The 27,044-nt window shown below is 40.5% G+C and overlaps 1 protein-coding gene across 1 annotated transcript in view; it reads right to left on the minus strand.

Annotated features, from left to right (window-relative positions):
• Window positions 1–6,166: 6,166 nt before the first annotated feature.
• LOC139696379 (uncharacterized) overlaps window positions 6,167–27,044 on the minus strand; it is a 102,051-nt gene continuing 81,173 nt past the window's right edge. The window contains exons 3-4 of the mRNA XM_071595127.1: window positions 11,098–11,300; window positions 6,167–8,316 (exon numbers count right to left, since the gene is read on the minus strand). Coding sequence (XP_071451228.1) covers window positions 7,926–8,316; window positions 11,098–11,300 — 594 coding nt within the window. The 3' untranslated portion in view covers window positions 6,167–7,925. The remainder of the gene's footprint in view (window positions 8,317–11,097; window positions 11,301–27,044) is intronic.

Here is a 27,044-nt window from a genome sequence, read left to right on the forward strand (position 1 = left end):
GTGGCATTCCTCCTCTGAGTAAACTGTGGATGCCCAGATTTGTCGATCTCACCATCCGAAGAACGGGGCGGCCATTTCTACTGGACGACCACGTTGATGGAACCCTGATGCATGTCAGGGTAGGGAACGACTTCTTACAATCTCATAAAATTTATGGTAGTATAGAAACTATATCTTTGAAAATTCATTTTATTTCCAATATTGTTAGTCATTTTATTTTAGCCATAATTGTAAATTTCCCAGATAAGTATCTAAGGAATTAAAATACTGATAGCACCTCATTTTTTTATTTAAATTGATAAAATATTTCTGTTACATGTCCTCCTTTTTTGCAAAAAAAATAAAAAATGACCAGTCTTCAAATAACGGATATCCTCTAATCTTATATTTCGAAAGTCCTGCGGTGTTAGAAAAAAATAATTTTATTACTATCATGGAATAATTAATTTTTATGACTTAAATAAACATGAGCATAAGTTAATTGTTGGAATTACTCTATAGAAAAATGTTTATAGTTCTTTTTTTAGAAGGGAGTGTGTATGATGTACGATCATTTTCTTGATAGTTTCATCTCTGTTGTACCATTTTAATTATGTACCTCTTGCTAATATCGTGGATTTCCCAATTGTTTGTTGAATATATTAATCGGTTGTGCATTTAGGTCCCACTGGAATGCAAGTGAAAACAGCAAACTGGAACGACGGAAAGGTAGGTGACGATATCACAAGTACATACATTTCGATGTATTGGATAGGTACAGCGGATTTCCGCGGCCAATATCCAAGTTTGCAAGGGTTAAAATCCGAATTGTTTGGGAACGGTACGCTATCTTCTGCGAGGTTTAATTCTTCCGCTCTTCCATGAAAACTAACGCGCTCACTGCACTAATCCAGAAATGACGCGTCTTTTCTCTTAATCTGCAGTCATTTATCTCTTGATTACTACACTCCCTCATTTTCTCTGAATATTATCTTTTATATCTCGTTATTTTTAATCTTCAACGGTTGCTGAAACATTCTTTTCAACTCAAAACAAATCCTCAAAGCTCCCCATTCTTTTTCTACTTACTCCAAATCAACTATTCAAACTTCAAGATACTTTACTAATTTATTCTTCCCTTTCTAAATTCTTTGAAAAGCCTCCTCGTGTATTCCTTGATCCAGCTCTCTTTTTCCCGACTCCTACAAAGTTTACCTTCCCAAAACTTTTCATTCCCTCTCACCCTTTCTCCACAACACTCGAATCGAGGCCGAGCGGCACCGGACGTACTACAGGCTGTATACTCCACATGGACGTAATATTTTCATAGCCACGTTATCTGCGTCATAACTCCAAATTACCTGCCCCGCTCAACAAGGGATATTGTGCAATCCACAATTTTTTCAATAGACAATATTTTTCGGAATATCTGAAACATAAACTGCATTCCGTAAGGTATATTTCCCGCTTTAAGTCAGTAATTTCTCGAGTGTGAAATATCTAGTACAACATCTAGAGCTGTGGTAGTTTAGCTGAAATGGTTACATTGGAAAGAAATTATGTTTGTCACATGTGAATAATGACTTCTACAAGCAATGACAAACATTAAAATAATGCTAAAATTAGGATGAAATTAAACATTAAAGTGACACTAATAATAGACAGGGCATTTATTGCAAGTACTAAGAGCAGAAATTTATAAGTAATATCAACTTATGTTAAGCATGATTAAATTAAGATTCGCACTAAATCCTGGTTAAATATTGTAATCAGAATGAACAAGTAATCATCGATATCGATTCTGAAACGAGTTCTTTTAAACATATGATGGTAAATAGATAAGAAATAATACCCCAGTAGCATTCATACGATTTCTCGGGATGATTTAATTTCATCTCATTTAAATCGTGTCCGTAGTCAGTCGAATGAATCACGAAATATTACTCATTCCCGCCAATCGTGTCCGCTCAAGAAGCAGCCAAGATTCATCATCCAGCACGAGAGGCTAGAGCGTGCCTGGTGCCAATCACGACCCGCCGTCAAGAGCTGTGATCAATGTCAATCATTGCCTTCGCACAATAGCTGTAATCGAAGATGGTTATGGGGCATTCTTTCCAATTACGATCCGCCCAGGAGATCGATCATGTCTGCGATAGAACTCGTCAATCGTCAGAACCGTTTTAGAGGGTTTCACGATTTAACCTTTCACTTCGAGCCATCACTACCGAAAGATTTTCAGTCACTTAATGCACACGCTCGTGTGAATGGTACCTAGGGGCAGTTTCTCAAAGGTTATAAATGAACACAGGAGTCCTGTTGGACTGCTGGCGCATGACTCTCCACGATATTAATAGAAAACAGCTTAAATATGAATGTATAAACAAATACTTAAAAAGACTAATAATTTCAGTCATTTTGCTGGCCATCGTCGGTTAGAAAATAATGGCACTCATTACTGTTCCATAATAGGTAACGTATGGTTGTGCTTGGGCAAGAAGGAAACTCTTTGAAGGAATTAATTCTTTATCATTCACACGAAGAATTGTTTAAATATATAATGGGTCATGGGTATCTTCAAAACAGACGAGGACGGTGGCCAGTGGCTGTCAAAAGTAGTCCTCTAGGGGGCGTTTTAAGGAAAGCTTTATTTTTGTGAATCGGATGAAAATCTTTAAAAACCGCTCGCAGATATTTATTCAAAATTTATTTTTTCCCATAAATTATGCCCCATAGTTAGTTCTATTTTTTCGTGCTCATATCCATGGTACTACGTAAGACCTGCGAGGAACTTTCCGCACACTTACTTCAAGAATGCATCTCAAAAATGGAATTCTGTGATTTAAATAATATTTCCGAGCGTTCTAGTGAACTCGCGTCTCGTCTAACATCAAGTCAATTTGTGGCGTCAATGTCAATTCGTCTGACGGAAATTCCAGGAAAATTTGCATATTTACATTTTCTAAAGTGGGAAAGCATAAATGGTATGTTTCTTGCGTAGGTGATGTACAGGCCTGTATTCTATGTCTAATTTAGACCAATTCTATTGCTATAGACGGCCAGATCTGCACTTCATATGTACACAACCACCTTTAAAAAAATTGCTTGTGCTCTCATGCCACACTACACAACTACTGTACTGTCTGTAGTGGTCGAGGCACATACTTAAGACATGAGGGTACGAATCAAGGTGGCGGAGAATTGGATTGGTTATACCACCAGATAATTCTGACGAGACCGATTTAATGGTAAATGTAATGCCTTAAGACGGGTGAAGCACGGAGAAATCGGGAAGTCATTCAAGTGAATTTATTTGAGCGAGTGCAAGTACATTATTCGTGTGCAGTACTACGCTTCCACTTACCCCAGTTGTAGAACTGCATGTTTAGCACTGGCTCTCTCTCCACCCTCATGAATTTTCCTAACCTACAGGAAAATTTGGGCTTCCATATATACCCATATATACCATTTTTCGACAGAATCATTAATTTAATTCCCTCAGACAGCGTTATTTTGTGAGATGAAGCTTGTGGTCATGTGTGAAGACAGTGTCTTCCTTAATGCACTAAATTTGGAGGTTTATATAAACTTTCCTACTTTGTAATGTTGGTATGATGTCCAGTTTCCCATGATATTGGGCAAAAGAACAAATGGATGCATAAAAATTATCGGAAACAATTGTTTTCCTGCCTTGACCATAGACTTGACTATACTACGTACGTCGCAGCGCGCTCGCACCGCGCAGTCTCGGTGGTGGGGGGTCTGACCTTCAACACGAGCTAAGCGCTAATCGTCTGATAGCTTTTGTTCAGGCTGGATCGCGTTTTAAGGTTACCCCTGTCGAGAAACTCGGCGCAAGCGCAAAATGCAGCGAACGATTAAACAGCGGGACTCCATCTAATTTTGTGTTGGACTGGGCAACTCGGCTACGGAAACGATGGGCATGATTCGCCAAGTGTTGAAGGATGAAAGAATGTCACGAAATGCAGTTTTTTAGTGAAGCGGGTGCGTGGGATTCAGACCGTCGAGTAAGTGTGCGCATGATCGCAGATCTTATTGGCGTAGATAATTTGTCAGTACACACCATAATCGCTGAAAATTTGGCGATGCGAAAGATCTTCGCTAAACTTTTCCCGGAAATCCCAGCCACACCTGCTCCAAGGTAACCGAATATCTGATGAAAAAGGCATCGCGACGATTTCCCAACCCTCTTACTGTACCTAATTGGCACCAGCAGACTATTTCCTATTCTCAAAAGTGAAATCCAACCCCAAAAGACATCACCAAGGGGCCCGAAGTACCGTCAAAAAGAAGCTTGAATACGTACCCTTAAGGAATATCCAAAATCCTCCTACCAGAGAGCCTTCGAGTCTTGGAAAAGCTGCAGGCAAAAGTGTGTCGGTGTTGTACGAGGGGATGTACTTTAAAGAATTTTGAGACACTATAGTAATATCAGAAATAAATCTATATTTCCGAAACGTTTCCCGATACATTTTATACAAACCTTGTACAATGGAGCTCTTATGGAAAATGCCCCTATGCTCGTGTGTGCGACGCACATTCGTGTGTGATGCTCATATTCTTTTAGAGAATCCTTTCATACCAAGCATAATGCTCGACAAGTTTGAATGGCATTTAGAATGAAACAACACTGCTATAACTGTTGGGAAATTAAGATTTCTCCGATCCGCTCACGAGCATGTTCGTTTAACAGTGTGCATGCGTTGCGTCCCAATGCCAAATATTCTTAAAAGGTATGGACCCCATAATTAGTAAATGTTGTATTCAATTTAGTATCAAAATATTGTCCTCTCTTTGGATACGGGTATTTTGCCGTTTTAATAGGACTTGCACATTTATGAAATCGTTTTTTCCCCGCATTAATACTGTTGTCATGCTACAGTAAAGGCAATGTGGGTATTCCAAAGAAACTGCGGGAGATGCCGCAACAGTAACTTTTAACGGAGTCATCCGCTAATGTGCATTTTAATGCAACAATTTCAGAGCGTAAAAATCATTCGCCTTGACTGGGACTCGAACCCAGATCCCTCAAATTTCAGAGTTTAAGAGGACGCCTCGGTAGCTTAAGTGGCTAAAGCACTCGACCGGATATTGAGGGATCTGGGTTCGAGTCCCAGTCAAGGCGAATGATTTTTACGCTCTGAAATTGTTGCAATGTGGGTATAATAATTTGTAGGTCTTATTTTGGAATTCATTAAAATTTCATTAAGTTAAAATAATTTACCCAATATTACTGAGGAACAGGAAGAGACTCTTTTGCGTACTTCATAAGGAGATTTTAAAAACTTTTTTTTTCTATTTAATTTCGAGAATCGCAGTTTTATTTTAGTAACAGTTAATTAAAATGATTGAATTATAATACAAAGTAGAGTCAAAAGTTGGACAGAACACTTGAAATAATGACTGAATGCCCAGAATAATGTAAAGCACAATACATTCCTGCTATAACATCGGCGATTTAAGTTTTTTCGAGCGTAGGAAATCCACACTTTTATCTTGTTGGTTATCCATTAAGAAATGTCAAACTTTAATCACTATAAATAGCTAAATTAAGCTTCCAGTTTGTAAAAATTATGTCAAAAATCACTTATCACGTTATTATGGATTAGAATATTGCAAAATTAAACTTCGTCGCCAGGAAAACTTGAAAAAGTTTTTATTTTGTTTTAAATATCAATGAACGTTAAAGCATGAACGGATGTGCTTATTTTTTTTCCTTGTCAGTTTGCCATTTGCACTCTACTTACAGTTCCTCGGTGATAATTTATATTCACTGTTCGGCGTGGCTCCTCTCGACTCACCCTTATTGAGAGCTTCACGTGCTCTTTTACTTTAGCTCTCCTTTTTTATCTTAGAAACTAAGTAAATTTGGAGTTACACCTAACTCTTCCTCGTATGGGTTGGACCTCTAGGTGCCTCCATCATCCAGAACTTTTTGAATTCAATGTGGTGGTTTCTCTGGCACTATATTCGTACGCCCAGCTTGAATGGTAGCATGAGTAGTGCACATTGACGCTACCATATTATTACCTTAAAAATACCGTATTTTGCTCAAGACACAGGAATAAAGGAACAAAGGCTATCGAAAATTTTGCCTCGAGGGTAATATGTCTTCGACCGAACACCTCTCATCTTGCCTTCAGAAAGAAAGAGAGCAAAAAGACAGAAATAGTTCATTAATATTTTTATTTTTCAAACACAGCCATGCTAAATAACAACTATTAACAACAATAGCTTCAAAAACCCAAGCAATACAACACTAAATGTACATGCATATTTTTAGTATACTTGAACAAAAATGTTTTCGACGTTTCATTTCATGAAAAACTAAAATTAATCAACCCATATGGCGAGAGAAAAGATAGAACTCGTTAGGAGAATTATCGGGACAGCCGATTGCAGTCACAACCATCTACCAGCAAATCAGGCAAAATAACTACGAGGCTTTATGCATTTCTTCGCCATGATGTTCCAACAAAAAAATTGTTTTAGGCCTTCTTCACAGCGTTAGCTGACATGCAGTATTCATTCACCTTCAACAAATGCGATATTTTGTAAAAAAAAAAATAAAACACACACACACACATAGTTTAGCACACTTTTCGGATGAGATTTGGCAATAATCAACATTCCTGGGGTTCTCAGGGAGGTAAATGACATAAAGGAGATGAAACTAGGCTTCACCGTTGCAAGGTAACCCTGAATTGCAGAAACAAATGAAGGAGTGGTTCATTATTTTCAACCCGAGTTTTAGCGAAAATTATTACCCTTCTTCATCATCGTCAATTTTTGGCGAACTTAATGTAACAATTTTCGCCACATCTATCAGGGATATTGTTTTACGTAGCGATTCACTTTTGTCAAAATTGAATAATAATATTCCCCACGTTGACAAAAGTATTAGAGTTGATTCCCTTACTTCACTCACGCCAGATATCCTCGTTAATTCACATAGCTTATCTCAATAATACATCGACTGTTGAGCTAGGCAACACTACGCACTTAAAAAAATTGTTATACATGTAAACACCACATCGATACAGAGCGCTCTTCTTCAAAGATCTCATTGAGCTTGACAATTGAATAAAGGCATTAATTTATTTATTGGAACAATATTAGCGATAGTTTAAGGTCGCTAGAGGAACATTGCTTGCTCGTCACTTGGTGACCACCACCTTAAAAACTATCGCACTCTCTCCGATTACCACTACAGTTAACGGGAAATGTACGGCCGTATCGAGGGTTTACGAAAAGTTAACCGAAGGAAATAATGTGCGTCGAAGACAGACTAATTAATGCCGTCGGTTGACTCGAGGGCGAATAAGGTACTCTGGACTAACGTTCCTCCCATGAATGGAATGGGCACACGCTAAAACTTGGTAACGCTATCTCATTTTCCGCTCAATGTCAGCGGTCAGAAGACCATTCTATGGTTCAACGAACCTTTCTACGATGACGAATTTTCAAATTTTCACCAAGACTCCATCGGCGATAATAGTCATCCATGACTAAGACCTCACTCGAAACCAGAAAACCGTGCCCACAGGTTTTCAATTTTCGTATAGATCTCCATATTCACACGTTGCTTTTTGCATAGTTAGCGCTTACAGTCGATGCAATGAGTTATGTTCGCGGAATTGCCTCCCTTTCCCCTCTCCTCCCCACTTCCCGCCTCCCCCCTCACTAAGACGCCTGGCTCCTTTACTTTGAAAATTCATACAGCGATTAAATGTGACTCCGTCTGGGGCGGGGCTGGCCGTGGTTCACGGGTGGGAATATGGACAGGTTTTACGCAAGATCTTCCGCGGACAACACGACCTAATCCATTGGCGAGTGAGAGAGATCAAAGCTTCGCTCAATCTCCGGCGCTCCCTTCTTCCCACCGATTGGCCCGCCCGTCTAACTCGAGTCTACCGCTCTGGATCTCATCACATCGCGGCGCACAGCCGGTAGATGTCACCCTCCTCGAGCGGTTCCTGGGCGGCGGCGTATGGCCGTTCGCGGCGGGAAGCCAGCAGCCACGAGACGAAGCTCCGGATGAGCGCCTTCGCGCCCCCACTCCCTCCGCCAACGACGCGGCTCTTGAGACCCGCGATTCCAGGGATTCCCGATGTGGGGCCGGAGTCCCTCTGTCCGGTGGCAGTGGACCCTCCACCGGGCCTCCCCTCGCCTCCCGCTGCCATCTCCCTGTCGCCGGTGCCTCCTCGGCTCACCACGAGTGCCTCCCCGGCACCGAACGAGTTCAGCACTGCCTGGATTTGATCGGCGAGGAGGCAGCGACCCCCCAGGGGTGCGCCCGACGAAGTACGGAGGGGTACCCTGAAAAGCGGTTGGCATACGGTTAGGTTAGCAGTTATGGGGGTTTTCGACAAAGCGACTTAAGAGTAAGGAAATTTAGCAATAGATGCTAACACCAGCGAAAGACCAAGAGACTCTCTTAGAAGCAATTTATATATGGGAACAAAATTTTTTTCATAACCTTTAATAGCATAGAAATTTAAGGCAAGTGAAAATCATGCAAAATTTGAATGTATTCGCACTGCTTTTGATAGTACGACGCAACTTACAGTAAAAAATAACATCCTTTTCGGGAGCGGGACAGCAAGTACTAAAAATTGTTTTCGGTAATATACGAGTAAAATTAAATGAGTAAAATAAGTAAGTACTGTGGTAAGTAAAATTCACTTTGAATTTATTTTAAAATTATCTTCAGGGTTGGATCCAAGAAGCTATGTCCCTTTGGATCCGCTCTGAATATCGTACGAAATAGTTGGAGGAATTCTAATAATTAGGGAACGATAGCACGTAAGTACTTGGTAACTAAAGTAGAAGGTAATAATTGAGTTATGTGAAGTCATAGAGTAGGTTGAAAGAAACGTTAGTATTATGGAATACCGGAGTAGTAAGAGTCTATAACCAGAATATTCGAGGTAGTTATTGAAAAATGGCAAATAGTCAGCTTGGGAGCTGGCTACTTTCAGCAACATGAATTTATTGGCTAAGTTCATGATTGGATGGGGTGGAAGGATAATTGTGGGCAGTCTACGTTTAAGGATTAAATGTATGGTGTAACCACTTAAGTTAGCAGAAATCCTAGTTTCACGTGACGAGAAGGAAAATCCGAGTAATGTCAGGGACAACGCAAAACGAGTTAAATAATGAAGCCCCATCTCTGGACATCAAGCTTTCCTGGGGCACTGTATAAGGTAGCATTCCTATCCGGAGGTGGATTTCCCATCAGGTCACATCGCTACCACCCAACCCTTTTGTCTGTGAACCCGATTGGGCCGGAGGTAACCCTTTAATCACAAGTGGTTTGAGTCTTCTTTCAAAGAATATTTCCCCTAACTTCCCCACGCTCTGCAATACTCCGAGATTTACGGGTGACCGTCATGGATGAGGTATCCTTCCTCCCTTCCGGTTACTTGCCCGTGGGGACAAATAACGGTCGTCACAGTGGAACAGAAAAGGGGTCACCCCAACCTCATATAAATACTTTATTGAAGAGCATCGGAATCTTATTAATTTCGTCGGTCTACTTGGATGAGTCATTGAGTAGCTGGAGGATGGAAATCGACAATTTGAACATTCCTGAAATATCCTGGATTGCTTGAATTTAGCGATAATCAACCCGACACTTTAAGCATTAATATTTAGGACATAGGTAATCATAAACTACAGACTCCAGTCCGAAATCATCATGAACCGCCAAAAATAAAATAATTATACTCAATCATTGTGGCAAGATTGCGATATTGTCAATATTAATGGGTAATATCATTTTTGCAGAGTTTTATTATAAAAAAGAAAACACGTCTTATGACAATGTATACCGATATGTACTGGAATGAAAACAATACTAAATAATAAATGCAATATAAGAAATTGAAAATCAGACAAAATAGGTTTAAAAAAGATGAATGAAAAAAACAAGGATTTTGTGATAAAATCCCTAACGGAAAAATATGCCACTGGAAAAGACACATTAAGGGGACGTAAAAAACTATATTTAACATGATGTTAAACGAATGCACTTTTTATTATATAGAAAGAAATATACACTCATATTTTGTGTATCACTGAGTCTGTTGTGGTGTCAGCGTATCCGTGTGTAACGTTCTTTTAAATGATATTACTGAAAGTGCGCTTCCCATGACTCCTATTTTAAAATTTAACTCGACCCTTCCTCTTTCTCGGAAACTTCATATCACATTATGATCACTGAAATTGATGTGCCATCCTTTTTTAATTTTATAAATGACAAATAAAATCTTATTGCTATTTTAGAATGAGTTTTAGCTTTTAGAAACGGATTCGTCCAATTGAAGGCCAATGCTAGCTCATTGTGAGACAAAACTATGCATTGAACTTTCGAAAAACTCATCTTATTTAATTTCAGAAATTCTTTTTGCTGGAAGTGGCACCAGTCTTTACTTTTTAGGTGATATTAATAGGTTGTTATTTTAGTGATATTTATCTCCATCCATGGTGGGTCATGTTTCACATCAATTTCTTTCTCACTGATTAGTTTTTTTTTATCTGACTGACCATTTTTCCTTTTCAAACGCAATGATCCCAGAAGGCAGATGCTCAAATTTGATCCCTAAATTTGGAAGTGCTTTTTTAGCGCTCCGGAATTTCACGCATAGAACTAGGTGTGATGTTAACCATTTACTCAAATACTCTACAAGACCAATACGAGTAATACCCTTTAAATTATCCCGGAATGTGTTCGAAAAGGCACGAGTTCATTACAAGACGAAGATGTAGTCTACAGTCATGCATCCACGCTGAATTGTTTGCGATTCTTAACTTCAAGAGCTGAAATGGCAAATGAATAATACCGAAATCATTTGAAATTTTGTAAAAATATTCCCTTGCTGATTGTTTCACAACTCCCAACGTTGTTGGCATTAGAGAGAGGCGCCGAACAAGGAAAAATGGATATTTCAAGATGGGACACATTAATCCGTCCCGACAGCAGTATGTTGACCGCCGGAATTTCAAGTGCAGAATCAACAACGGCCAGTATTAGCTACAGGGAATCGGGAAGAGTGGGCGAAGGAGTGGTTAGCCGCGGGAGCGCCGAGTTTCCCTCACCTGCACACGGGACACTTGGATGACCTCCGACGGCACTGGAGGCAGAGGAGGTGGCCGTTGGTACACTGGATGGCGGGCTTTGGGATCGGCTTCTCCAGACACACTGGACAAGTGACGGAAGCGACGAGTTCGCCCACGGTCCGCAGGAGGCGCTCCATACTGACGGCCACCGTCGGCTCTATCGGACAGATCCCCTGAGAGCACTGCGAGAAGAAGCAAATGAATGGGATATTAGTCGTAGTTTAAACGAGAGCATTCTTGAGAAAAAAAATCGAGAAAGCACTGTAAGAACAAGTTATATAATGAAATACAAAGAAGAATGATAAAGGCCATAGAAATGTCACGTAACTAAATTCATGCATTAACTGCATGCCCAATGGTACTCAGCGTCTTAATATGAAACCTATTAGCAGTCACAAAGAAAAAACAGAAATTTCGTTGTTCCACAGAATTTGAGTTTATTTGCTACCGGTTTCGATGCACGGAACCATCTTCTGTCGGAAAATATTTCGAAACCGGTCGAAAATAAAGTTAAATCCTCTGGGGCATTAAAGTTTATTTTTTTGTGACGGCAGGTGAACTGTATAAACACCTAAACTCTATTACTATATATTTAAATTCCAAGCATAAGGGGTTCTCGACAAATTTCTTCGAAGGGAATAGAATTTTTGCCCCCAGATGTTTGTAAAAATGAAATATGTTCGCAAAAAGAATGTTTTTGCTTGAAAACAATTTTCATAAGGTAATCATAAACAATAATAAGGTAATCCTTTGGGTGTCGATGATATTCAAAGAGTAAGTCTCCAATATCTTATTTAATGATTTTTATAAAGAAAGGCTCCGTGGAATTTATACGCGAATTTAAAAAAAATGGGTATGTTTAAATATTCCGCACAGTTTTAATTATTAGACTCCGGTGTCAACGTTAATGAAGGTAAACTAAAATTCAACTGGTTAGACAACTGGATATTAACAATTTTCCTCTCATTTCCCTCCTCGGCCGTAGTTAAGAATATAATTTCCCCATTCCTATAGTTGCGTTGTAATTAATATGTATTTACCGATTTCTTCGCGTAACTTGGCCTTTATCAACTCCCACATCTTGGTAAACGCTTCTTTCGCTAAAGCAGTTATTTTATGCAAGCTGATGGGCGTAGTTTGAAGGCTTCTAAGATGTGGATGTCAAGAAGAATAGAAAAAATAAAATAGACGGAAAATAAATCAAATTAAATTCTAAGCATGGTAGGGAATGAGAAAAGGCTATTAGGAGAAATTTAAAGAATGCAGGCAAGTGGATGGAGGAGATAGTGAGAGTCAATGGAATGCTGAAAATGGTAAAGGAAAGGAAAATTCCTGGAAGGAGATGTTGAGGAGAGAAAAGATTAGATATTTTGGAATGATTAAAGGGAGGTAGAGACTTTGCAGATCTGCGAAAGGAGTTAGTGTAGCATGAAATATGTTTTTTTTCCAGGTATTATTTGAGTTACGTAAGTTTGGCTTTTGGAACACAGTAGTGTATGCCGAGGCCCATTCAAAACCTATCTTAAGTCATTATAATGGATACCACTTATTGTTAATATACCGATTTTAATCTGAGGTAATCAATACTCCTAATTGAATGTCGCGGAATAAATAAAAAATGCACTGCAATTTTAAAGATTGCACATAATTTACATGATATCACCTTTTGCGGAATCTTGGTCTCAATATTCAGCAAATTTTAGTTCTAATTAATATAATATTCTCCGCGCTCGGAAACTAAAATATTCTCCCGATGGAGAAAATACTCCCGGATTGAGAATCCATAAGTGAAGAGAGAAGCCTATGGAGGGAAACTGCAAGACGAAGAGGGATGCTAATTATTGGGCACATCTTTAAGCTCGATAACTCCCTGGCGATCATAATTGAAGGGAGCATAGAGTGGAGGAATTACTGAGGAAGGCCAAGGACGAACTATGAAAGTGATAAGTAAATGGAAAACGTCGGTGAAAGGAGCTATGAGGGATAGACAGAATGGAATAAGCTACAGTTTGGATAGCTGCCACAAACCAATACTCGGATTGATAACCCGTGATGATTTTAATAGCTTATGAATATTTAATACGAATGGTAATGCCTGACCAAGAGATATCCAATCCTTTCTTAGTTCCTAGGTATTTATGGGGTTTTCCCATTACCTTCGTGCACCCCACAACCTTTCTATCGCCTTTTGTATTATTTCCCTTAAAGCTACTCCCTACACTGTCGCTATTATAACTTTTATGATGAATAAGTCGCAAAAAATTAGGTGAGTAAATATCCATTAAATAACGTCAATGCTGGATTTTCCTCATCACGTGGCTAAAGTGAAAGGAAATCATAGGAGAAAAACCTAATCGCAGAAATTTTCCCCAAGATCACATACTAGAGTGCACAATTATCTTCCTCTTCGGCGGTCTAGAGGTCGTTCCGCTCGCGGAATTATGAATCTCGGACGCCAGTATTACCACTGGAGAAAAATATAATGGCTAGATTCTCAGCACTTCCAACAGTGAGCGTAGCAAAAAACAATGGAAATGAAGCGCCTTTGCTGAATTTTACCAAAAAGCATCCGACGCTTCACACCTGAAACTGCGAAGTAATTGCGTTAGTGAACAAGATTTCAAAGGATTACGTCATCTTCCGGCTCGTTTTGGCACATCACGGTGTAACCTTCAGTCACGCTTCCCATTTGTGTCCCCGGCCAATGAGCAACTCGGACCAACAATGTCTTTCGATGGCGGTAAAATTTTGAAAGATGTTTAAATGGTCAGCGTGCGACGCGAGCTTTGTAACAATTCATGGCAACATTCCAAACATAGTTGGCCCTGGAAATCAGTTGGAAAACCTCCGAAATTTCAGATACCTCCGTAATGAAATCCATCAATCTTGACTTAGTGGAATTAATCTTACATCACCACGAAATACTATAAGGATTGGTTTGCAGCAGCTCTCCAAACTGCCCGGTTTCCTCACCAATCCCCTTTACTCCCTCTTAGCTCCTTGCATTTTCCATTGCTTGCTTCTCCTTTTTCATCCCTGACCTTCCTTCGCAATTGTTTAATCTCTCTTTTCTCTCAGTCAGGGTGTTCAGTAAGATTTCGCGTTTCAGAGTGTGCCCAATTCATTTCTCTCTTCTTGTTGAATGAAATCTCCATAAGCTTCACCCATCAAACACTCTTCGAAGTACTTCTTCATTCGTTACTCTCCCGATCCATTTTATTTTGGTCTGTCTTCGGTATATTAGTTCAAATAAATGAAAGTGTTATAATATCCCGCGCCTTTTCGGCGAAGTGTTCGCGGGTCAGGGTGTCAACCGTCATCTTTCTCAGGGCGTTTTTTATATTTCCCAACTGCCCTCGCAACGTCCAACTGCTCGCAGATATTGAAATACCTCGGTCGGAAAAAAATAAAGTGAGTCTAATTTTAACAGTTTGTAACCATTGATGTACAACTGTAGGTGTTGTTTTAAGGGTGGTCATTCCCGTCAAAAGTTTTAATTTTTCGCGTAGTCCCGAGGATAGATTCTTTTTAACCTCAACTTCATTTAGCACCCCTATGGTTCTCTAAAATTTTTTCTAAACCCCAGCTACGGATCGTTTTGTACTAGCGTGGAGATGAATGAACCAGTCACGTTCTTTAGTGTGGATTAAGATGCGAAAAATCATCCAGATAGATAGTTTTCTCCGAATTAGGGTTCCGACAACAACTCGCACCCTAGATCAAGACCCGCTGCTTCCATACTTTTTTACTCTAACCCGGCTTGACCTAGTGGGGAACAGATGGGATCGAACTGACCCCGCTGTCCTAGCACGTAGATCGCCTGGAGTTCTGTGAAAACTGCCAGTTCGAGTACCCGTGGTTGGAACCGAATGACTGGCGCGGCCGGAATCCGTCATTCGTTAAGTGTCACGTTGTCTTCATTCTGGTTAACGTCCGTTTCCGTGTAACGCACACGTCCAAATGTGACACCGAATAGTTTTTTTTTCAGTTTAGAAAGTGAAAGACGGCACATCATCACGTGATCGATCCACGTCTCACCGGTTTTTATGTCCGTTTCGAGATATAACACATAATATGATAAATGACGTCAGAGATTTCACTTGTGCTTCCAGTTAAAGAGGGGAAGAGAAAAGAAATGTAGCAGGCTAGTCATGCGAGAAGGTGGCCAGAGGCAGAAGAAATTAGTGGCTATCCGTGTGATGTAAGTGGAATTTCTAGGGATCGGAGGTTGGGTGGAAGCAAATTTGAGGAAGAACGGCGCCACTGGGTCACGCAGTTTCAACGTCTGATCCGACGGACAGGGCACCGCACTTGATGCGCTCTCATTATTCTCGCTAAGAATTCTGAAATTTTACGTATGTGGGACAAAACCACTCCCCCGGGATTCAAATGCACGTCCGTTGCCACCGCACTACCATCGAATCCAAAATGATACAACCGTAGACTGTGAAAGTGTGTAACTCTGAGAACCTTTTTCTTTAGGTTAAGTACAGATTCTGAAAGATTCACGTGAATGTACACTAAATTATTATTTGATGGTGTACCGTTTGAGGTAGGATTTGGATGTACGCAAACTGAACATCACAAAATTTCTAAACCTCGCCAAGTAAGACACGATGCGGCACCGACACTACAATAAACCCCTCTTCAGTCCCCCATACATAAACTAAATTCATAGTGAACTTAAAATTAAACCACTTGGCTTTTCCAAATAAAAGTGGAAAGTGAAAAGTTTTATGCGGAAAAGCCAAGTGGTTTAAATTTTAAAAAAATATGAAGCATTTCCACCAAGTGATGCCAGGAACTGTTTTATTTTAAATGCAAAGCGCAAAAATGTTTATTATTTTTCTATTTTAATATCTTTTATCACGATAAACCTCGGAAAGTGACCGGGAAAAAACGCGAATCGTACGTTTGCTCAATTTCCGGCGACCATAACTGATAACATTTTGTGAAAACGCTAATGGAACCTTATTCTAAAACTCAATGATGAAGACATACGTGTTCCCTCTAAGGAACATCGATGCTTCGTTAAGTCTTAAATCACTGCCCTAAATTCATTGTTTGCAGACTGATCCTAACTATGCCTCCACTCTGATCTTAGGGATTACCTAGATTATTATCGATCCGCCCGCCGCCTGTTGAAATCACTGGCTTTCTTTCCACTACACACTAGTCTTCCCATTCCCTCCGACCGTGACGAGGATAAACGAGACTAAGTGAACCGGCTGTGATTATTTTCCATTGTACGTAAGCTCAGTGTCCCAAGTGAACTCAAAAGATTTTATTTATCTCTCCCTGGGTGGAAAACCGATTTGAGGAATCCCTTCCCCCCACGCCACAATTTTTTACCACGACGGGAGACACCGCGTGCAATAACACAGTCTACCTGAGGGGATCGGGATTGGTGCGGTGGCTATCGTACTGGTTTCCCACCCAGAGGGCTCGGGTTCAAATCCCGGTGGTGTTGAATATTTTTCAGATATATCTCGATCCCTACTTGAGGTGCTTTGTGGAGGGCACTTTGAATGAGTACGCCGTCCGTCGGATGGGACGTTAAGCTGTTGGCTCCTTGGCGTCTTTCCTAAAGAGTAGGGTAATGCCGACGCCGGTTTTCTCTCCACCCTTCATCTTTTCCCGTCCATCCCCTACGGCGCAAATGACCTCAGCAGTCGGTCGCCTCCCCTAAATACTACTACTACTCGATCTACCCGAAAGCAAGGGGTGAACCAAAGTTTACTGAGGATGTGGTAGCTTAGTGGGCAGAGCGTTTGGCTACCTAACTGCTTGGGTTCGATTCCGGGTGACGCCTCTGGGAAACCTCAGTTTTACAAAAAACGTGATTTTTCGGTTTTAAGATCTTCCTGGGAAATCACAGGCGGCACGTGAGGAAACGTAGTGGTCCCTTTAACTACACTAATTGGGTGGATTTCAAAACGCCATAGGGTAGTTGTTCATCATAACAACAATTTTTCTTCAACGGGCCACGTATTTCACATTTTCCGAGCTTTGGGGTCACATTGGGAAAATTGTAGTGAAGATAGAAAATAATCCATCTATTTTCTTGTATCACACTAATAGCCACATAACGTAATTGAGAAAATTCATTTTTAATTATATTTAACGTCCACATTAGGTTTTTCATTAATTCAACGCACATAGGGAAATTACAATGCGACATTTTAAGTATCGTTTGATTTTTTTAACATCAAAATTAGCGGGACGCATAAGTATTAATGGTATGCTGCGGGTTTCGCATCATGGCAACATGAGATATCGCAAAGTGAGCTTTACCCGTATTTATCAAACCAAACTTTTGGGTATCATAACCGTCATTATTTTAGCGTAAAAAATCGCTTATTACCGCAATGTACAGTGGCCTAAAACACCCTACCACACTCACATTTGTGGTAGTTTTAAGGTTAAGATGCATCTGTACCTCTGATGCGATCATTTGTTGAAGGATAACCGTGATGTCTTTTTTTAAATCCACGACATCACTCTCGACTTTCCGTGAGACGCAATTTTTCTAAGTCTGAACGAGCGAGCTAGATTCGGCTGGCGGTTGGGGAGGGACATACTCGTACACCAAGCGAACGAAAGGTGTGAACGATCCCAGTTCCAGAGATTGACAAACGATCGGAAGTACTGACTTCAATTGCACTACAATTATCAAATTTGTGTTATCGAATGAGTAAATCCGAATCCGCAAGTAGTTGAGTTTTATCGTATCCCGTAAAAACACACGAGAAGAATTCATCAGGTGACAATAGAGGATTTCATGCCCCACACAAGAATCTGAAAACACGACTTACGGGTTGGTCGTCGAACGCGTTGCCTACCAGACTAACCGGTTTGGATAAATTACTTACTAAATGACATGCACGGCTTATGCTCTGAATTATCAACAATTCCTTCGTCCTCCTGACGATCTTTCAACGAAATTCCTATCTCATCGTTGTCGAACGAAAATTTGGCAAATATTGGATGAAATCGTACTGAGATTGCTTTGCTACAAGTTTGTGGGCTTGATAAAAGGCTCAGTACCTAGGTCAGATACCACATGAATCCAAGGGGCAGAGATGGCCAAAAAAATGGAATATTTAAAAATCCCTGTCGTCTCCGGGTGACAAGACTGTTATCGAAGTAGAGAAGACATTCGCCGTTTCATGAAGTTCGATGAAATCTTGTTATATTAAATTATCTAAGTTTAACTAATATTCATTCCTCTTTGTACACCGATAGTATTGTGGTCCACCAAAAGGATAAAATTAGGATTTTTATTACATCTATTTCGTCAATAAAAGTATATCTGGATCAAATAGGATATACCTTCTGAAAAGGTGATGGGGTGAAATGTCTTTTTGGAAATCAACCGGTCCGAGGGACCTTCACAGGGCAAGGAATTTCTTTTTATATCATGCTGGCTGCGTTGCGTTTTATATCATATGGGTGCATGTTGCACACACATACGACGTGTGGCGTTAGGCGTTATATGTATGCTTTGGTCTTCGTTATTCATGACAGTATGGTCCCACTAAGTGACAGCTCGTCCATCAGATATAGCCATTCAAATTAAAATTAGCAAGCCCGTTGGATTTGTGTTTCTGGAAACAAACTAACGACCATGTGAGCATTGACTCGCAGTCAAAGAAAAAACATTAATTCTTGCTTGCATTAAGTCAAATACTCTGTTCTCGGCGTGATTATTCGGGCGAGGAAGAGTACGAAGTAACGCGTGACCTTAGTGAAGCTCTCTCTACGCTACTATTCCACTCTTGGCAGCCCACCTTTTTCAAGTTTAAAAAAAATATGGACCCGGCCGGCCGACAATATGGCGACCTCCCAACGGGTCTCTCGTCCTCAAACCTGACTTCGGTCGTGGTTCGTGGTCGTAGTGAGCAGCACGTGTCATGGCCTTTAGCTCAAATCCAGGCAACACTCCTACGAAACTACGTGTACCATTTATCTTATGGACTCATAAATGTTTACGAAAAAAATCAGCCATCGTGGAAATGGTACTTTTGGGGTTTCACGACTTTACGGGTAAGCTCTACTCTTATGTCATTTATTAAACAGGTCTTCGCGTGAAGTTCCATTGTGTTTTTCCCATTAATTTATCGGATACACGCATGTGACGTTTCTCGTATTAATGCTCATCATAACGAAATGCGCAAACAATGGACATCGTGGGAGGGTTTCTTGTTTCGCTTCGATATACTTCTGCCTTTCTAAATCTCCTCAATTCTGGGTTTCTTCGAGGACAATTAGTTTAATACTAATGATTAAATTTGAGCTGCTTTTGTACATTGATTGCTTCTAAAAAGAGGATTATCTCCGCCGTCTTGGTGAATCGCAAGGCCTTGAACCCGAACCCAGAAAACTGATAAATAATTTAAGCGATTATCCTGAAGTACATGATGCATTCAATTCCATTTATACTTGTGGACAGCTTTTGAGTAAATACCAGTGGAAAATTTACTCCTAGTCACCAGCACACGAAGAATATATAACAAAAAACAAGGCTGAATCGCGATTGTATTTTAAGGACGTCTCGTTTTACTAATTACATTAAGTTTGTCATTGAAAATAGTCTTTTGGTTCATTGAGTCGATCGTATTTTCGAAGCCGGCAAGACGCAGATCACTACGCAATCATAGATTTGGCACGGCACTTAACGTTGTCCATAGTAATTATTAAACCCTATCCAGGTAAATTAGTCACTAACAAGTATTAAATATACGAGGGTAGGCTGAAAAGTGATGCACACATGCTTTAAGAGCACGAGCAAAAACAAATAGCAGAATCGGGAAAAAAGTAAAATAAAGTGCAACTATTAAGTTTTAAAATCATATATTTATTTTTCAACATAGTCACCGTTAAGGCTAACGCATATCTTCCAACTTCTAACAAGTTTTTTCATTCCGTCACTGAAAAACTCTTCCGAATTTTCTCGAATACAGGAATTGACGGTTGCCTTCACCTCATCGTCCGAGTGTAATGATAACCCTTGAGGTGTCTCATGAGTGAAGGAAAGAAAAAAAAATCGCGAGGCGCAAGATCGGGGGAATAAGGAGGGTGTGGAATCGGTCCAAATTTCAGGTTTCGCAGAGCCTCTCTAGTTACGCGCGAGGGGTGTGAACGAGCGTTTTCATGTTGCAAGATTATTGGAGCTAGAGAGCCTTTAACACGACAAACTTCTTCCTTGGATATTCCAATATGGTTTGCAATACGTTTTTGAGTGATTCGCCGGTCATTTTGAATAAAATCTTCGAGTTTGCGATGTTTATCGTCTGTGGCAGTGATCGGACGTCCGTTGTGTGCTTTATCAACAATTGTTGCTTTTTCAGGCTCGCAACCACGAAATATTACTACTCGTCGATTAACAGTAGACTTATCAATAGCATCGTTACCATAAACAGCCTTTAAACGACGATGAATCTCAGTAGGAGTTTTTTTTAGCAGTTAAATGTTCGATAACAGCACGCTATTTAACTCGCGTTGGCATTACTCCACGTCTCCATGCCTCCGCTTCTCGAAATAAACTCGATGAATGTAACGAAGTCAAACCTGCGCATGCATGTAGAGGGGAATGTTACTTCCACAAGCCACCAGGAGTGCTTCTGAAGGTCATTTTGTTCGTGGTCTTCAATCATGTGTGCGTCAGTTTTCAGCCTACCCTCGTATCTATGAAAATATGGATGTCTACAATTTGTTATCAATTGTAGCCAATTACGCCTTTTGCATAAAAAACCTACTTGTTGATGATTTTTCATCAGATTTATTGAGGACTTGGCCCTGGGGGATATCATATATGCCTGTTAAAATTTTCCACCGCACGTACATCTCACCACAGATTGAATCAAATTTGGTGCAAAGCTCACCAACCTCCGATAATATTTATCTGACAATTCTCATTTAATATTTGCGATCGCTGATTGCTCTTGTATCTTGAGGGTCGATTTTTTTTATCGATTGAGTATACATTTTTGCATTCAAAAATACAATCCACCCGTCATAAGGAAGAACTGCAGACGCCCGCTACTTCTCCATAACTAACTGCTCCCCCTTTAGCAACAAAAAGTATCGCTAAACGACATTAACATGCCGAGAGAAGCTGACTATTTTTTTAAAATCTCCTTGTTTATTCTCACCATAGCTTCAGAATACTGTTTTTCATTTTTAAGACTAAACCGTTGAAAATATTAACCTCCAAAAAGAATACTCGTCGACGACTGTGAATTTTGACTGGCTCTGGGCACGCGATACGGTCTTAGTTCTTTAAACTACCTCTTTCCTGTTTCGTAACTTCATAATTATAGCTGTATTATTTCGACGGCTAAAATAAGTCGACACTATCTTCATTTGTTTTTATTATGGCAATTAATTTATATTATTTTAAGTTTAAGCCGCTTTAATTGGGCACTCGTCAAAATAATTCTCAAACTGTGAGTAGTCCAGTCGGTTAAAACCGTTGTTCGATTAATGAGTGCTCACTGGTTTCGAATATATTTCATCCTTCCGATTCTCAATCGCTTCTGCATTTTTTTTGTTTCGGTCAAGGCGAGGTACTCTAGGCTCAAGTTGATTCCAGGAAGGTATACGTTTGCCAACGACGCTCAAGTTAGTTGAATTCCAGGGCAGTCCACGTTGTCGCATAGTTTCTTTTTTCCTTTGGTGTCGGGGACGACGGTGGTTCAAAATTCACCGACTCGGTGAAGGCGACTGCCAACTCCGAGGGCATCCCGAGAGACGGTCACGGAGACTTGTTGGAGCGGTCTTCCGCAGAAGGCCAACTTCGGCCATGATGTCCGTCGACCTTGAACGCCCTCCCGTGTTTCGCGGAAGTTTGATCGCAGGTACACACTCGGGGTGGGGGGGGGAGTGAATATGTACGAAGAGGAAGGGATAAGAGTTCACGGCGTTTATCCGCCCCTCCATCGAAACTCTCCTCATTCGGGAGTCGAGCGCGACTGCCAAAAAAACTGGATCCCCTCTCCCCACGTCCTATCATCCGAAACCTCTCCTTTTCCTTTCCACTGTCCCGCAACGTCAGGGATGTCCCGCGGAGGTTTGGCGTCGTCGAAGCTCTTTTCTCGGGCCTCTCCCATTGGGTGATGTGAGCGATGCTGTCACTCAATGTCCACGCGGAGTCATTCTCAACTCACAGGACTTGCAGCTCTCAGGAGGTCACTGGGATCTACGCGCCCTCGAGTTGACAACAGCAGAACGTCCCAAAGCCATTTCTCCCAGCCGACGAGCAATGTTTACCTCCACGATGACTCCAGCGGATGCTAAATATTGCCCCCTTACCTCACCACCACTATATTTTTCTCAGAGGGGAGGGAACAAATTAAACAGATATTACACAGGAAGCGTCCTTTTCTTGTTCAGCGACAAAATATCTCTCGAGTGTAGTCTCTAATGAACGTGCAGTTACATATACCCGCTTGTTAAAATACTGGTGCACTGATGAACCTGCTATTAAATAATTTGCAAAAAAATAGGCTTATAAATTGAAATGATAAATTAATTTATGTGAAGGGAATGAAAATTCAACAAGTTTAATTTCGAAAACCTTTACGTCTGAGCAGTACCTGAAGGAAGCGAAGAAAGGATTGGTTAAAACTTGGATAAGTACAAGTTAAGTGTGGTTTTGTACGGCTCGGATATTTGGTCGTTGAGGAAAGAAGATAACCGTATATTGCAAGCTAATGAGATGAGTAGAGGAGTACAGAGATAATAATATGAACGGAAAGGAATAAATGAATAAGTACTTGGCATGATGGGTTAGGGGAGGAAATTGTTGGCAGAAACCCAAAGGAGGAAGGAGAGGTGAAAGTAGAACATTTTGATTGGCGATGAGATGTTGAAGGATGGAGGGGGAGAACGTTTGGCAAGTGAGGTAGAGGGAGGAAAAGGATAGGCAAATTGGATGGAATGAAGGAAGGTATGCAGAATTAAAGAAGGGTTTATTGTAGTGTAGGGTGGCAGGTTGTGTCGTGTTTGACGAGACGGAAATCTAGCAAAGGCTATTCAGTTGTGTTCATCCAAAACCTATCGTACTTAGGAGATTGGCATTATTAAAAATAAGTGACAGCTAGGTAAAGTGTTCTCCATCTATAGAAAAAGCGGTCACTTCCACGCACCCCGGTAGTTTATATTAAACAATAAATCGAGGGATCGCTAACAAATACTCATATCTATAACTTCCCGATATTTCGAATTCCAGGGCAGCTAGTAACCTAGCCACAGCAATAAAATTGATTAAATTTGACGCACGCAATGCGAAAAGCAAAGCTGAACCGAACTATAAATATTTCTGTTTAATTTGCTTGGGAAAGCTTTCGAAGAAACAAAACATCAATATCAGAAAAAAGGGAATACGCTTGATAACCTACAGTTCAATCTCTGAAGTGACCAATGTAATTACATTGATTCCAGATGAATTAATTGTCTCTATATCACATGAACTTGGATAATCTTGGATTTTACTTAAGTCACAAAAACAGAAGTGATGGCAACATATTTCGAACACATCTCAGTAAACAAATTGAAGTAATGATATTAATATTCGTTGAGTAAATAGGAAAAGAAAACAAAAAACTTATGAAGTACCAATTTTTATGTATAACAGATGATCAGATTATCATCAATTTTGAAATATTTTAATCAGTTTAAGGTAGTATTGTGGCCTTAGTGTATGGATATGTCGGCAAGGAACTCGGGAGTCCTGGGTTTATATCCAGTATTTGCCGTTGGGCACGATTTATACCAAATCTGAAAGATTTTCAGGGGTAAAGAAAGACTGGTAGGTACAAATTGTTTATCCGTAGATGTGGTACGGTAGAATCGGAACATATAAATTACTAAATGATATTACTTTTCTACTAGTTAAAAATATAAGAGGGAATCAATATTAAAAGAGTTCGTAATTTTCCACGGACTTAATTTCACAGAACAACGCGTTTCACCAACTTGCGGCATCATCAGGCACAAGAGACATGGAGGATCGCCGACTGAAAGTGCGATTAATCACTGAAGCTGTAGGGCTGTCATCTGAACGGGACTTTAGCAGTGGAATTGGATACGAGAAAATGATCTGTTGGATGGGTGTCGCGACTCTGACGCAGTATCACAAACGCATCAGAATGAACATTTCCAAACAATTTTTGGCCCGTTTTAAGAGCAACAACAAGATTTTCTGCGCTGGTTTGTGACCACAGATGAAACTTGGGTCCACTACTATACCCCAGAGACAAAACGGCAGTCAAAGCAGTGGAAACATGTTGTTTCACCACACTAAAGAAAGCATAGGCAATACGTTCTGCCGGATAGGTAATGGCTTCCGTTTTCTGGGATGCGAAAGGGTTTCTGCTGATAGATTGTCTACCCACTAATCAAAATATTACTGAACAATGCTACGCTAACGCCTCCTGGACCAACTAAAGCAAAAGATACATGAAAAAAGGTCAGGTTTGGCAAGGAAAAAAATAATCTTTCATCAAGACAATACACGCTCACATATAATTGTCGTTACCATGGTAGAAATACGTGAACTAAGATAAGAATTGTTACCACATCCGTCTTATTCACTTGATTTGGCTCTATCAGATTTCCATATCTTCCCGAAGCTCAAAATTTATCTCGGCGGACGGAGATTCTCTTCTAACAAAGAACTAACAGCCGAAGTAGATCGGTATTTTGCAGACCTGAAGGAATCTAATTTTCAAGATTGGATCAAGACATTAGAACATCGCTGAAACAAGTGTTTTAGTGTACAGGGAAGCTATAGTGAAAAATAAAAAAGTTTCACTGAGATAAGTAGTTTATTTGTATCCCATTTCGAGAACTGACTACCTAACTACCCTCGTAAATAGACCCATAAAATTACATTTTATTACTTGGCTGACCAATTATAAGGTATTCATCATGGTATCTGAAAAATCGCTTAGCTTGAGTGATGATTAGGGTGCCCTTATCCTTTTGCCAGAATCGAACTCAGGCCTTCCGTTCAGCAGCGCAGCGCTGTACCCACTTCACTAGAGCGTCCCTTGAAGAAGATAGCACCCTGCAATCCACCGCCAGGGTGTGTGACAGGGAGTAATCCCCCCCCCATCATCCACAATCAAAATCACATGATACTGAAATGCTGGTGACTCACGGAAGAAGTGTCATAATCCGTCTTTCTTTGTTCCCAGGTCTGTTTACTTCAGTACGAGTAAAGTAAAACCTCGAATCATTCCATCTCTACATTTTTCCCCGGCATCTTTTCCCTGGTCTGTCCACAGACAACTCTTCTTCCACCAGGATGGTCATCTCTGACAATCTTAACTATTATTCCATCTTCAATTCTATGTATTCGACCATTTCATTCCTGCTTCCGCCCGTTTACCAATTTCTTGGCGTTCTTCATATTGCAACCTTTGCTGATATTGTCACTTCTCATTCTATGCAGTAATTTTTTCTCCGCGATTTCGCAAAGGATTTTCATCCCTGCGGTGTCTAGAAGTTTTTTTGGTTTTGTCTGCTAATTTTTATCAATATAGTCGTGAATGTTTCTTTGTATATCCTTATCTTACTCTCCTTTATTTACTTCTTCTTCCATATTGCATGAACGAGGCAGTCTTGCATCATCTTATCTGATTTTCCTCAATCACTAGATCTCATACTTAATCCTCTATACTCACACAGTATGACGGAATTTAAAATACTACTCCACGCATGCGAGACGAGCTGCTAGACTTCACACGACTCCATCAGTGTTCAGTGTCTCTCCTTTGCCAGGGACATGGGATCGATTCTCAGCAGTTTTCTCATAGGCGTAACACTGGTTCACACTTGGGTTAAGCAAATAAGTGCAACCCTTTGGAAGTAATTCAAAACAGCGGATCCCACAGTACCTTCCAATTACAGGAGACTTCTGCCGACAACGGCGCTCTCTCGGTGTCCTCCTCGACTAGTCATTATCGTGCCCTCGCCGTATTCCTCTTTTAATCGGCGGAAATTACACTCACGCGAATCCGCAGAGAGATGCTCTGCGTGCACGCGGTGCATGCGCTCATGTGTAGTCTGAATTTCTCTCAAGGTCACTGGGAATGCGTGGCTCGGGACGGGACTCGGGACATTCAGGGAGCGTGGAAAGCAAACCGATCGATCTTTCTGCGCTGATTACGGTACTGTTGATGAAGGATCTCTCAATGATTTTTTTACACAATTTCTCAAGGTATTGTGTTAACAAAAGGAGTCCGTAATAATTATTGGGAAGCTGAAACAGGGCCTAAAGGGCTAAGAGCAACTGCAAAAGACTTCCATTCATATCTCCGAAAAAAGTATCTATTTCAATTCAGCTCCTACATCAACATTGCGGAAATTTCTTTGTAGCAGCTTATCAAGTTATCCTGTCGCCAGAGTATCATGATATCCTGCCAATCGTTTCTTTACATCTTAGTTTCGTGCATTATCTGCTTGTCATAATCTTCAGCTTCGGTTTTCCAATTAAATAATCTTTCTCCTCCTGGCTTAATTTATATAAGTTCTTAAAGAGCAGCCATTCGTGCCTCAAGATGTGTTCGATTAACTTTCTTCTTCTTCTTGAGTCCTCCTTAGCCTTCTCCCGTCTCCCATTTGTTGAATCATGTTTTAATTTTTGCCTTGGGACTGCATTTGATTTTCATCATTCTTCTGTAGCACCACAAAGTCACCTCCTTTCATTTTGAACGGCAGAAATGGAAGAGCCTCGTTTTTTATGGAATAATTATCTTAGTAGTTATTACTATCGCACTCTCTAGAAGAAATGAGAGGACTAATCAAAATATCGCCTGGTTGCCGGGATTAATTAGGTGGAACAATTACACGTATTACCATGGCAGCCCAAACAATAACATCAGGACCATTGAAAATCATTCAACGACGAGTGATCCCGC

The sequence above is a fragment of the Hetaerina americana genome, unplaced genomic scaffold (genome assembly GCF_022747635.1).
Source record: "Hetaerina americana unplaced genomic scaffold, ioHetAmer1.1.p SCAF_7, whole genome shotgun sequence".
Taxonomy (NCBI): Eukaryota; Metazoa; Arthropoda; class Insecta; order Odonata; family Calopterygidae; genus Hetaerina; species Hetaerina americana.